At 50.2% G+C, this 12143-nt stretch overlaps 1 protein-coding gene across 3 annotated transcripts; it reads right to left on the minus strand.

Annotated features, from left to right (window-relative positions):
- Window positions 1-53: 53 nt before the first annotated feature.
- On the minus strand, window positions 54-11241 carry ELOVL1 (ELOVL fatty acid elongase 1). Of its 3 annotated transcripts, none has more exons than XM_019643837.1 (8): window positions 4840-4997; window positions 2159-2218; window positions 1785-1975; window positions 1567-1647; window positions 1376-1432; window positions 1183-1288; window positions 958-1094; window positions 54-786 (listed from the first exon to the last, which is right to left on the minus strand). In XM_019643837.1, exons 2-8 carry the CDS (start codon window positions 2202-2204, stop codon window positions 565-567), a joined length of 840 nt encoding a protein of 279 aa, XP_019499382.1. In that variant the 5' UTR covers window positions 2205-2218; window positions 4840-4997; the 3' UTR covers window positions 54-564. The 3 variants fall into 3 exon arrangements, with proteins under 3 accessions (XP_019499382.1, XP_019499384.1, XP_019499383.1); XM_019643839.1 differs by lacking the exon at window positions 4840-4997 and adding an exon at window positions 11102-11241 and having other exon boundaries at window positions 55-786; XM_019643838.1 differs by lacking the exon at window positions 4840-4997 and adding an exon at window positions 2917-3145 and having other exon boundaries at window positions 55-786.
- Window positions 11242-12143: the final 902 nt, after the last annotated feature.

Raw genomic sequence — 12143 nt, forward strand, 5'->3', positions numbered from 1 at the left:
AGCAAGCTTTGTAGCCCACTTCCTCCATTTACACACTTACACACACAGTCTCAGTGGTTTCCTCTGTCACTTTTAATGAAGACATAGTGAGTGAGCAGCCTTCACAGGCTGTATTCCCAGGCCTCCCAACTCTGACCTTTGGCCAAAGAAGCTCCTGCTTCGGTGTGGGGTGGAAAAGGAGAGAGCCTGGGTCCACAGTGACAGGTTATTGCTGACCTCTTCATTGTGAGAAAAAAGGCCACACGGCCCTGTTGGGGGCCAGCCCTGAGTGCTCCTCTCCCAAGTTTAAGGCAGGGAGGGGGAAGTTAAGTGTCCAGCCCTTTCAGCCCCCAGCTCGAGTGGCAGAGGGCAATCAGGCCATGTCCCTGGGGCTGGCCGGGAGGAGTGGGTGAGGAACGGAAGCAGTGGTCCCTGTACCAGCTGTGGGGAGGGGAGGGCCTGTCCCCTGCTCAGTCCTGACCACATGAGCCCTGGTCACAGGTGTAGGTGGGGAGGACAATGACAGATGCTGCCCAAGGTGCAGTCCTGAGGCACTTAGGTGGGCGCCTAGCTAGAGCATGCTTCTCAGTTGGCCTTGACTTTGGTGGTACCTGCAGCTCCATTTTGCTGAACTGAACGGGGCAGCCGTTTGCCTTTGGTGTAAGAATGATACCAGAAATTGGAGAAGAGCACGAAGAAGATGGTGCCGTACATCCAGATGAGGTGGATGATGACTGGGTACTGGTAGTTACAGCTGGGCATGAAGTAGTACTGGGAGATGTGCAGTGAGACCAAGACAAACTGGATCTAGGACAGAAAGGCAAAGGTCAGAGGGAACAGGACTGGAGGGAAGAGGGGTAGACAAAGACTGAACATTGAGTGGGTGGGATAGGGGTCAAAGATGAGAGGTTGGATAAAGGAAGGATCCAGGCTAGGAATGTTGGGGGAATGGTTATAGGCCAGGTCCAGGCTGCTCACCAGCTGGATGGCTGTCATGTGCTTTTTCCACCAAAGGTAGGGTTGAGCTGCAGGGCCGAGGGCAGACAATCCATAGTACAGGTACATGATGACATGCACAGAAGAGTTTATCATGGCATGGAAAGAGCCCATTCCTCCTGTGAGGGACAACGAACAGGGTCAGGGGAGAAGAGCTTCTGCTGCCCAGTGCCTGCCCCTCTTCCCCCAGTGGACTTCACCACTCACCTGGGGCAATTTTTACTCCCCACCACCAGCTCCAGGGAAGCACTGAGTGGTGAAAGACATGTAGGAAAGTCACCTGTCCATCTTTTTTCCGGAGAATAAAGATCACCTGAGAGAAGAATGGGGAAAGGGGTTTCAGAGCCAGGGCCTCTCACTCCTTGACCCTCACCCAAGTTCTCACATTTCATATACTCACTGTATCCATCAACTCAATGAACTTGGAGAAAAGGAAGAGCCAGGCCACTCGAACCATCTGCAAGAAGTCAGTGCAGCCTTAGGACCCCCACACTACGCCAAGAGCCTCCCTACACTGGCCCATGAACACAGGTCACACCCAACCTGCTCCTGTCCCCAGGCTGCTTATGACCTAGTCCTGCCCCTACTTACCCTCAGTGCCTCCGGGTTGTTGGAATAGTCCACAGGGTCACAGCGCCAGGTGTAGCTACTCAGCCAGCCAGACATCAGGAACTAGGAAGGGTGTGAATCAGACCCCCAGAGTTCTCTCCCTCCCCCAATCCCTCCCATTTTCTAGTTGAAGAGATGGATCTGAGCCTCTTTGGGAGGAAGATGCCATGCTCTGGCTCTAAGGCATCCCAGGGGCCCACCTCATAGACAATGTAGATGGAGAGTGCCACCAGTGAGAAGTTGTAGACAACCATGAAGCCACGCAGCTGGAAGGGCTTCCGATTGGCCATGATGCGAGGCCCAAGTGAGAGAACGAAGTACACATAAGTCAGGAGGATGGAGGTCATTAGCAGGGGGGACCCCATCAGAGGGTAGCCCTGGATCCGGGGATCTGTGAATAAGGGTCAAAGGAATCAGGAGGGGCCACAGGTTCAAAGGGTCCCCACCAGGTATACAGACATGAGGTTAGGTCACAAAGGGTCAAGGGGTTTGAGGCGATTCTCCATTAGGAGACAGCCCTAGATCCAGGGATCTCAGGGGAGGAGGGAGGAAGGGCAGGTGCACAGCACCTTACCTGCGTGCTTCATCATCGCCTGGTACAAGTTCACAACAGCCTCCATCCTGGCTAAACACTCTGGGGAGGTAAGAAGGGAGGTAAGAAGCCAGGGCTGACTGTGCCCCTGCCATCCCACCCTTGACAGGACACAGACCAGACAGGACAATTCTAGATGCCTCATGGCAAAACAGGACATTAACAGCGAGAGGAAGGAATTGCTGGGGACCAGGGGCAGGAGGAGGCAGTTTGGCGGGGGCATCTGCTTCCTACACATCCTGCCTGCCTGGGAAGGGCTGTTCCGCCCTTCCTCTCCACACCTTCCTCTCCTCTCCTCACTCTCTGCTCTTCTCCGGAAATTTTTACTTCGTGACCTCCATCCCCTCTTCCTCCACAAGAGAACTCTTCAACTTCGGTCTCTTTCCGGAAAGTCTTACCCTCTCACCAATAGGGAGCTCATCTCCAGAACCATCTCTATCTCCTTTCCTCACCCAAGTCTCTCGCTTCCCCAGCTCTGGGTCCTTCTCTCCAGGGATCCTCTGCTTCAACCTCTTCTGTCCCATTTCGGGATGCTCATCTCCTGGGACTGTCCCTTCCGGGCCTCACTCCCAGTCCCTCCTGTCCCTTCCAGGACTCTCCTTTCCCTAAGGTCCCTCCTTTCCCCTGCGGACACACTTCTCGGCGCCTCCAGTCCCTTCTGGGACTCTCACCTCCCGGTCCCTCCTGCCCCTTCCTCCCCTGCTCTACTGGGACACTCCTCTGCCCTCCTGGGCGCTCACCTCCAGCCTCTGTCTCCTCTCCGGTGCTCTCCTCTCACCCTTCCTCTCTGGGAGCCTGGCTCTTTCACACTCCTGCCCCAGCGGCTCCACCTGTCTGACTAGATCTGGCAGCAGCTCCGCCCTCCAGCCACCCCCGCTGCACCGCACATGGGATGGAGGGTGGGTCCAGGCCACAGGTCAGTGCCTGGAGGAGCAGTGCCCATGAGGATTGAGAAAGCCAAGGAAGGGCCGTACTCAACCACCCATCCACCCTAAACCAGCCCGATGGGCTGAGGTTCTAGGTTTTGAGCCACAAACCTCCAGGGGCTCAAGCCCCAGCCCAAACCTTCACCCAAAGAGAGCTGCAGAAAACCCATGCCCAGCATCTTCTCCTAAGCTAACTGTAAATTCTCAGTTTGTCCTACTTCAGAATGGGCACAATTACCCTTCTCTGCCAGGGAGGGGCAGGAAAGCCAGTGGCATGTGAGGAGGTGGGGGAGTGGGGGAGGTCTCAGGAATCTTCCCCTCCCTCAGGGAGGGGTCTAATGAGCTAGGCTCTCTCCCCCTCAGAACCTGAAGGAATGTCGGGGGAGGGCTCAGGGGGAGACAAAAGCTGGCCGGAGGGGAGCCTGGGACTCTGAGGCGTCCCAGAGGGATAAGGCAGTCCCTGAACAGCCAGGGCAGCAGATGCTGTCTGCACTCTAGTCAGCCAGTTTCCTTCTATCCAGAGAGCGACCTGTGCAGGTACTGACTGAAGAACACACCTGACACATTCACGGAGGCTGTACACACGCCCCTCACGCACAATCACTGGGCACATATCTCACGGATGTTCCCTCAGCCCCCATGTCAACCCCCAACGGCCCATCATGGTTAGGCCCAAGTCCTCCCATCCACACACCTTGTCACACAGCTCCCACCACCCCCAAAGACAAACTCACAATGGCTAGCACACATGTACACAGAGCCCACAACCTCCTGCTGGCAACAACTGCCCTCCTCTGACACACCATCCAAACAAGCCTCCATGGACTCTTGACATGCATAGTTCCCAGTAACTCAGACTTGCTCCAAAACACATTCACACTGGCGAACACACCCCACACATCCTCCCTTACAGGTCCCGCAATACCCCGTGAAAATGCTTATGCTCACACACAGGTGTACTCACATGTATGTGAGTCACAGATAAATGTGGTCACATAAACTCATACAGCCCACTTAGAGGGGAGTGAATATCAAATCACCCATACCACAGGCAAACGCACACCTGCCCTTGATCATACATACAGATCTCTTTTCACAGATGACAACCATCATTCATTCATTCATTCATTCATTCACAATCAGATTGCTGGTTGTCTACTCTGTTGTAGGGACTAACCCTGGAGGCATAGCATGCGCTATAACACACAGTTCCTCCCTGACCCATGTGAGTGTGCCAGCTTGTTATCTCTCTCAACCACCACCCCCAAGTTCACCACACACATGCACACACGCATGCACCCTGGAGGTCAGGAGTGGCTCAAGGCTTCTGGGAAGGACCTCTCTCGGAGCTTGAGAATCTGGGTGTGTCCCCGGTAGGGGAACTCAGACCCGTCTGTCCTTCCTTTAAGATGGATGGAAGGGAAGAGGAGACAGGCAAAGGAAGGGGGAGGGGAAGGGAGGAGGGAAGCGAAGGGAGGGGAGGAGAGGGCGGGGACAAGAAACGAGAGGGGTAAGACCAGGAGGAGGTGGGGTAAGGCCTAGGTTTGAGTAAATGGGGGCCGGGACAGGAGGGAGGTTGTTGGAGAGGCCCAGCCCCAGAGAACTGGGACCTCCCACCCACTCTCCCCAAGAACAGCCTCGCCCACAGCCTGGGCAGGAGAGGGCAGGGCTGAGCCGGGCCACACAGACAGGGGGCCCGGGCAAGTGGAGCGCCTGCCCAGGACGGTCCAGACTCACCAGTCGGGGGCCAGGCGGGCAGCAATGGAGGGCTCAGAGGGAGCAGGGCCAGAGAGAAGTCCCCAGGGCCAGCCTGCCTGCCACTTCCTCATCTGCTGGGCCGACTTTCTGTCACCAGAGGGGGAGGGGGCGGGCCGGGTGGGGGGTGCCTGCTGATTGGGCCTCCGGCTGAGGCAGGAGGGGCCGTCGAGCCCCGACTGGGCTCTGCAGGAGGGGCGGGAGCAGGGGCGGGCCGTCCGATCCCGGGGCAGGAAGCACGCCCAGCACCGACTCCCCACCCCTTCCCTCCGCATCGCTCGGCCTGCGGCTGTCAGGGCTCGCGGCCTGGCCCGGGCCCGCCAGAGTTGCACCCTGTTTCTTCCTGACATTCAACCCCTGGATGACCTCATTCTGGGCCCTCTGGTGATTAATCCGCCAACACAGCCAACACATCTTCTGTCTGTGGCAGGCCCACCTGACTTAGGACCCTGGGAAAAGTTCCGAGACTCAGCCCTTCTCTCAAAGAGCCCCCTCTGGGGAGGGTGAGACAGGAGAGGTGGGCAGAGAGGAGCAGAGAGGTCTCTGGCCGAGGGTGCAGGTGGGTATGGAAGCCTTCTCTACGAGCCTATAAACCTGGATGAGCCCTAGCATTAGGAAGAGCTGAGAGGCTTCCTGGCATGGAGGTGGGAAAATAAAGTGGCCTGGGGCAGGTACACTAAGTGAATTACTGTCTACACTGGCCCTCAAGGTAGCGATAGGGAAAAAAGGGAAGTGAAGCTAGCTGGGGCTGAAAGTAGTAAGTCTTGAAGACCAAACGGGGCAGTTTGATTTTATTCTGGAAGCGGAAGGGAAACTGAAGATTTTTGAGGAGACTACAGTCAGATTTGTATTATCAAATATTCATCAAATATTTATTGACTACCTACCATGTGCAAGACTGTGTGTTAAGAACTGGTGACACATCAATGAACAAGGTAGAGCTGTCCCGCCATGGGGCTTACCATCTAGCTGAATCACTTCCCTCTGGCAGCCAATATGAAGAGGGCATTGGAGGGCGACCAGTGAGAGATACAGGCTGATGACCTAAGAAGGTTTGGAAACTGATGGGACTGGAAAGGGAGGCAGACGCTATGGAGATTTCCATGAGTCGGCTGGAGAACACACGAACATACACACACACACACACACACACACACACACACACACACACACACACAGAGTCTTCGTCTATCCAGCTTCCCACACACTCATCAACTATCCATGTCGCCACCTGTACCACACTGGGAAATGACACGGCAAGCCCTCAATAAGCGTTCATTGACTACATGAATGAACACGCCTAAAGACTCATTTCGTTCTGTTTTTGTCCTAATCTTGGCAGAAAGCATCTTCAAATATTTGATATTGACCACCTAGCCCCAGGTCCTACCAAATGGCATTGCCATGGCTGTGGAGTTCCTGTGAAACACAGTCTAGTAGAGAAGACAGACATAAATGAGTGACTAGAGTAGCACGTGTTGAGTATTCCCATAGAGATAAACCCAGAGGGTTATGAAAGTGTGGGGATAGGAGACACCTTACCCCAGGGTGGGGGTTAGTTCTTGAAGGCTTCACAGAAATGACACCTAAGCTGAGGATTAAACACTTTCTAGAAGGCAGGGAAAGGCATTCCAGGCAGAGGAAACCGTTGTGTGTGAGGGCACAGAAGCTTAACATCTGGCAGGTTTGGAGAGCTCTGGGTAGTTTGGTGTGGCTCCGGCTCGGAGGGCACATAGGAAAGGGCAGGAAACACAGGCCGGTGTCAGTTTATGAAGAGCCCTGTATGGCATGGTTTGGATTTTACTGTTTATCTTTTTCAGCCTTGGCGGCACACTTGAATTACCTAGGGAGCTTTTAAAGTATCAATGCCTGGCTCTCACCTCCAGATTGATCCTAATGGTTGTTTTAATGGGAAGAGGCTTGAGTGTGTTTACGTGCTGTGTGGAAGGAAATGGTGGGTTCTGGGATACACACTGGAAGGATTAGCCTTTGGCTAAGGAGAACACCCCACAGACTGAAATGTGTGGAAACGAAGAGCGAGTTTGTCAATGGACTGGGAGGAAACGGAACTGTTTGGGAAGTGGACCTGCAGGGAAGCTAGGTGGAACGCCTTGGATCAGGTCAGAGGGTTCAGTGAAGGCTCCCCACATGAGGGGCAAGCTGATAAACTGGAGGAACTGGAGGGGCCCAGGAACTCACAGTCTTGATAAGGATGAAGGTCCGGTGTCGTGGGAAAAGAATATCTGGTCCAACAACTAAAATTCCCCCTCCTTTACGGAGCTTTCCTAACAGGAAGTGAGATGACAACTTCCTCCGGGTCCCACCCTGTCTGACTCACTCTTCACTCATTGCTCTCTAAGGGGCCTTTCTCCATCCTCTTTCCACAGAAGGCACTGATTTACTTTCTCCAGGGGTTTAGTCTGGAAACCACCACCTGTATAAGCTCGAACAACTCTATTCCCATAATTATTTGAGGTTTTATAATACGTTTCAGCAGAAAAATTAAAGGAAAGTGGGATCAAGGGAGTAGGAATGGTAATGGGTTAAAAGTGGAATAAGGTATGCCTGTCTGTGAGTGAGCGAGCGAGCAGGGGGATCACTGGTGAGAAGAGAATGGGGGACCTGCAGTTGACTGAGAACAGTAGGAACTGAGGGACTAGGCTGAGGGACAACTGGAGTGGCAGGTAGACATGGAAGCAGCCTTCTAGGGGCTGCGTCAAGCTTCCCCCAGCCCCATCCTGTAAAGGACAAAGGGCACTTTCTACACAGTACTCACGCAGCGGAGGCGAAGGGAGGGCTGAGTCCACAAGGACAGGCAAGCAAAGATGAGGGTGAAGGATTTGTCAGTTAATCATTCCACATGTCCCTGGGCCTTAGCCAGCTAGCTAGTGTCTTCTGCCTAAGGCTGAGATCTTGGCTGAAGAAACTGATGTTGCAAAGATATCCGGTTGTCAGGAGGGAGACTGTATGCAAACACTTATCATTCAGAATTTGGGGGTTTGCCTGGACTCAGAGACAAGAGTGGGTAGCCAATGCCAACACACTATGGGTATCGTTCAGTGTTTGCTGAACTGAACTGAAGAAACTCAGGTGGAAGGAAGAGAGCTATGACAGAACCTGCAGGAAGAGTTCTGGAAAGAGAAAAGGGGAGGCTTTTGGTTGGTGGACAAGTCAGGGAGGCTATCAAGATGAAGGGAAGAGAATTAGCAAGATCTGGAAGATGTGTGAGAAGGGCCAAAAAGGGAAAAGAAGAAATGCAGCTTACTATTCAATACTTTCTCTGGCAAGCGAGGGGCCAGTTGCTTTCCATATGCTCTCATGGTTCAATCCCGTAACGTAAGTACTATTATCACCGCTTACCAGACGAAAAGAATGGAATCCAAAAGGTAAAGGGTTTTTCTCAAGGTCATATAGCAAGTAAGGTAGAAGCAACATAGGCGTTCCAGGCTGAGAAAAAATTGTGAACGAAAAGATGGATGGAGGAAAAGCACAGGACAGGTGTAGGAAACTGCAAGTGATTGTGTCTGGCTAAAGGATAGGGTGACTAAAAGGCCCACATATGACAGAAGGAAAGTTAAGAAGCAAGTTGGCCCCATATCATGATGTGTTTTAAATGAAAAAATGAGGAGTTTCATTTGTATTGGGGGTGTCCCTGAAGATTTTTAAGAAAGGGGTTGGTATGATCCCCATTGTTCTATCCTCATTGTTCTTTACAAAGACAAACTTGGCAACAGTAAGCTATATTATCAAGAGGAAAAAGAGGAAGAGAGACCAACTGAGAGACCAGCTCAGAGGCAAAGGTGTGACATAGTGAAGGCCTGACCTAGAGCAATGGGAGTGAGAAGAAAGAAGAGGGGATAGAACAGAGACAGGACCCAAAATTGACAGCAAAGTTAAACATGTGAAGCAGGATGAAGGAAAAGAATGCAGTTTTGGAACATCCTAAGTTCAAGGTAAGACGTTCAGCAGGCAATCTGAAACACAGTACTGTAAGTCTAGGAGAAAGGACGGGGCTCATGAAAAAACCACAAGGATTTTCTGTAGATAGGAAACCATACAAAGTGAACCATGGTAGCTCTAGTTTGGGTTGTATTCAGACACTTTCCCATCCTCCTGCTTTCATTTCCTTTAAGAAATTCCTGCCCCTCCCCATCGGTCCATTCATCACAGAGTTCTCCCCCTTGCCACCAACTCAAGATCTTGATGGCACAGAATCCAATAGTTCTTCCATGAGGTGAGCTATACTGCTCAAGAGTAGAGAAATACACACAGAGTCTAGACAACACTGGAGCCCCTGAGCCCACCTAGAGCCAGTCACTTTTCACTCCATGTCTGCATAACCCAAATACAATTGGGTTCCCTTGTTTTTGGTTAAGCTGGTTTAATTGTAATGTATTGCAATCAAAACAGTCTATATACCATTCAGTAAAAATGAGATTGCTCAAGGGAGTAGAGGAAGAGGGGAATAGTACTTAGCATGTGAGGGCGGACTATATGCCTGAAGAGTCTTATAACTCTTCTATGAAACTTGGACTTTGTCCTGTAGAAAATTAAGATTTAAATTTATTTAAAATATGCTCAGTTGAATGTAGCCTTTGAGGTCAGTGCTATCTATAATCCTATTTTACAGAGGTGGAAACAGGTGCTTGGAAGTGAAATAACTTACCTAAGGCCACACAATAGGTAAGTGTCCTGGTCAGGATTTGAACTTGTAAGTAAACTGCAATGGAATTATAGGTACAGTAATGGAGGTGTTTAGAAGACACAGGAGAGGTATAATTCAAAACTTGTTGTGTACAGGAGAAGAGATAGTACAGACTTTACAGGAGGAGGTAACACCAGAACTGGAAGGATGAATTGTTCATTGGGTGAACAAGGGGGTTGGAGCAGGAAAAAGAGAGGGCAGGCATTCCAAGTAGAGGGTCCATGGAGGTGTGAAGCAGCACCTGAGTCCCAGGTATTTCCTTATGGCCACAGGTGAGAGTACTTTTAGTTTAGTGGTAAGAACAGTGGAGTGTGCCATGACAAAACAAGGCCTCAAGAACTGGTGGTGAGTGTGAAGGGAAGACAGGCATGCATGGAGCTCTGGTTTGTTATACCTAGTGAATCATACACCGCCACCCGTGAAGGCCTGAGCCCTGACCTAGTAAGTAAGGACAATCAAGGAGAGAAGTGATCACAGCTGCACAGAGAGATCTGTGAGCAGTGAAGGCCCCCTTTTAGGGACAGAATGTAGGCAGACTATGGAATCAAATAATTAGTGAGTTTGGACTTGGGGAACAGATTACAGTATTGGAGGGATGAAAAAGAGCATTTCAGGTGTGGGAGCTTGTCATTTGGTCTCAAATCAAAAGCACGGAATTTAATAGACCAAACTGGGCTTTCATGAAAGAGTATATATATATATATGTATACACCTATAACTAAGTGGGAGAAAGAAAATTCACAAAACGAGTTTCAAAAGTGACTTAGCACATCAAGCAGGATAGTGTAAACATGTGTCAGTGCCTAGGAACTAAGGACACACTGTGTGGGGTGAAATGGGCACAGAAGGGTGTTTCCTGAGGCCGAGCTCCTAATATGTGAGCACAGACAAGCTGCAGAGGGAAGAAGAGGTCACCTCCTTAGAGCTATTGATCAATCACTGATTTAAGCAACAATTACTGAGAGCAGAATTCTAGACACTACCTTGAAGATAGGTCATATTTATTGTGCTTCTACTACCGTCAGGCACTATTCTAAGCACCTGGTATGTATTAATCTATTTAAATTTCACAACAATCTTACGAAGTAGCCACTATTATTATCATCCTCAAGTAGGACGATAACCTGAGAGACAGAGCAATGAATTAACTTGCCTAAAGACACATAGGTAGTAAGTGGCAGAGCTAAGATTTAAACTCAGGCAGTCAGTCTGGCACTAGAACCTGCTCTTTTAACTCAAATGCTACTTTATACTATCACTCTAAAGTGAACTAATAATAACAATGATAATAATAACAATAACAATAATAATAATAATGATAGCAGTGACCATTTATAGTGTTTATGATGGGCCACATGCTGTAGTATGCCAGACACACACATTAACTTGCCAAGGATCACACAACTCTCAGGTGGAAGAACTGGGATTCAAACCCTAACAGTTTAGGGTGCTTGAACTTGGGGGGCAATAAAGGGCAGAAAGAGCTAGTTTGTACAAAGTACAAATGTGGAGCATAAAAGAGGAGGTAACTGACCTTACCTGGTGGGAGTGGCACTGAGATGAGGACAGACCGGAAAGCTTCACAGAGGAGTGACTCGTGAGTTGAATTTTGCAAGAGGATTGGGTATTCATCAGACGGAACGATGGGGCAAAGTGTTCCATGCAGAGGGACCAGTGGGAACAAAGGAACGGAGGCCTGTTACATTCAGGAAACTTCAAGCAATTTGTACAGCTTGGGAATAGAGTGGGTGGCAGGACAATATAGAAAACAAGTCAAGTGAAGAAGTCAGGGTGCTAGATCACACAGACTCTTATTTGCCTTTCCAGGAAATTTGAGCTGTTTTTCAAACTTTTCCAGTGAAGTAATGTAATGGCAAAACAACAACAACAACAACAACAACAACAAAAGGAAAGAAAAAAAAATTAATAAATATTCCTAGGGAATCTGGTGGCTTAGTCTGAAGCCCTTCAGGCTACAGTCATGCACCACATAACAAAGTCTTGGTCAATGACAGACCACGTACACAACGGTGGTCCCATAAGATTATAATGGAGCTGAAATATTCCTATCGCCTAGTGTTGTACCTGTCATAATGTCATAGCGCAATGCATTACTCACGTGTTTGTGGTGGTGCTGGTGTACAGTGTTTACAAAATCTACAGTTGTGTAGTGTCCTAGGCCTTCACATTCACTCACCACTCACCCATTGACTCAGAGCAAACCCCACTTCGGCAGGCTCCATTCATGGTAAATGCCCTACGCAGGTGTACCATTTTTTTATCTAGACCTGGCTTAGGTCACACCCACGAAAACTCGAAAAGAAACAGGGTTGGAGGAAAGGATGATTGGATTTGGACATTCAGAACCTGAGGTACCGGGCCAGCCAAGTGGCTCAGTTGGTTAAGAGCTCACTCAAGAACGTGAGCGCTGAGCAACAGCGGTTTGAGTCCCGGCCTGAGCTGAGCTGCTGCTGAGCTGCCAACAGGTGGCAGGATGGCTCAGCTAAAAAAAAATTTTGAAAAGTGATATGAGCTGCCAACAGAACCTGAGGTACCTGTGGATCATATGAGATGCCCCAAA

This window comes from Hipposideros armiger, unplaced genomic scaffold, assembly GCF_001890085.2.
Source record: "Hipposideros armiger isolate ML-2016 unplaced genomic scaffold, ASM189008v1 scaffold_82, whole genome shotgun sequence".
Classification (NCBI taxonomy): Eukaryota; Metazoa; Chordata; class Mammalia; order Chiroptera; family Hipposideridae; genus Hipposideros; species Hipposideros armiger.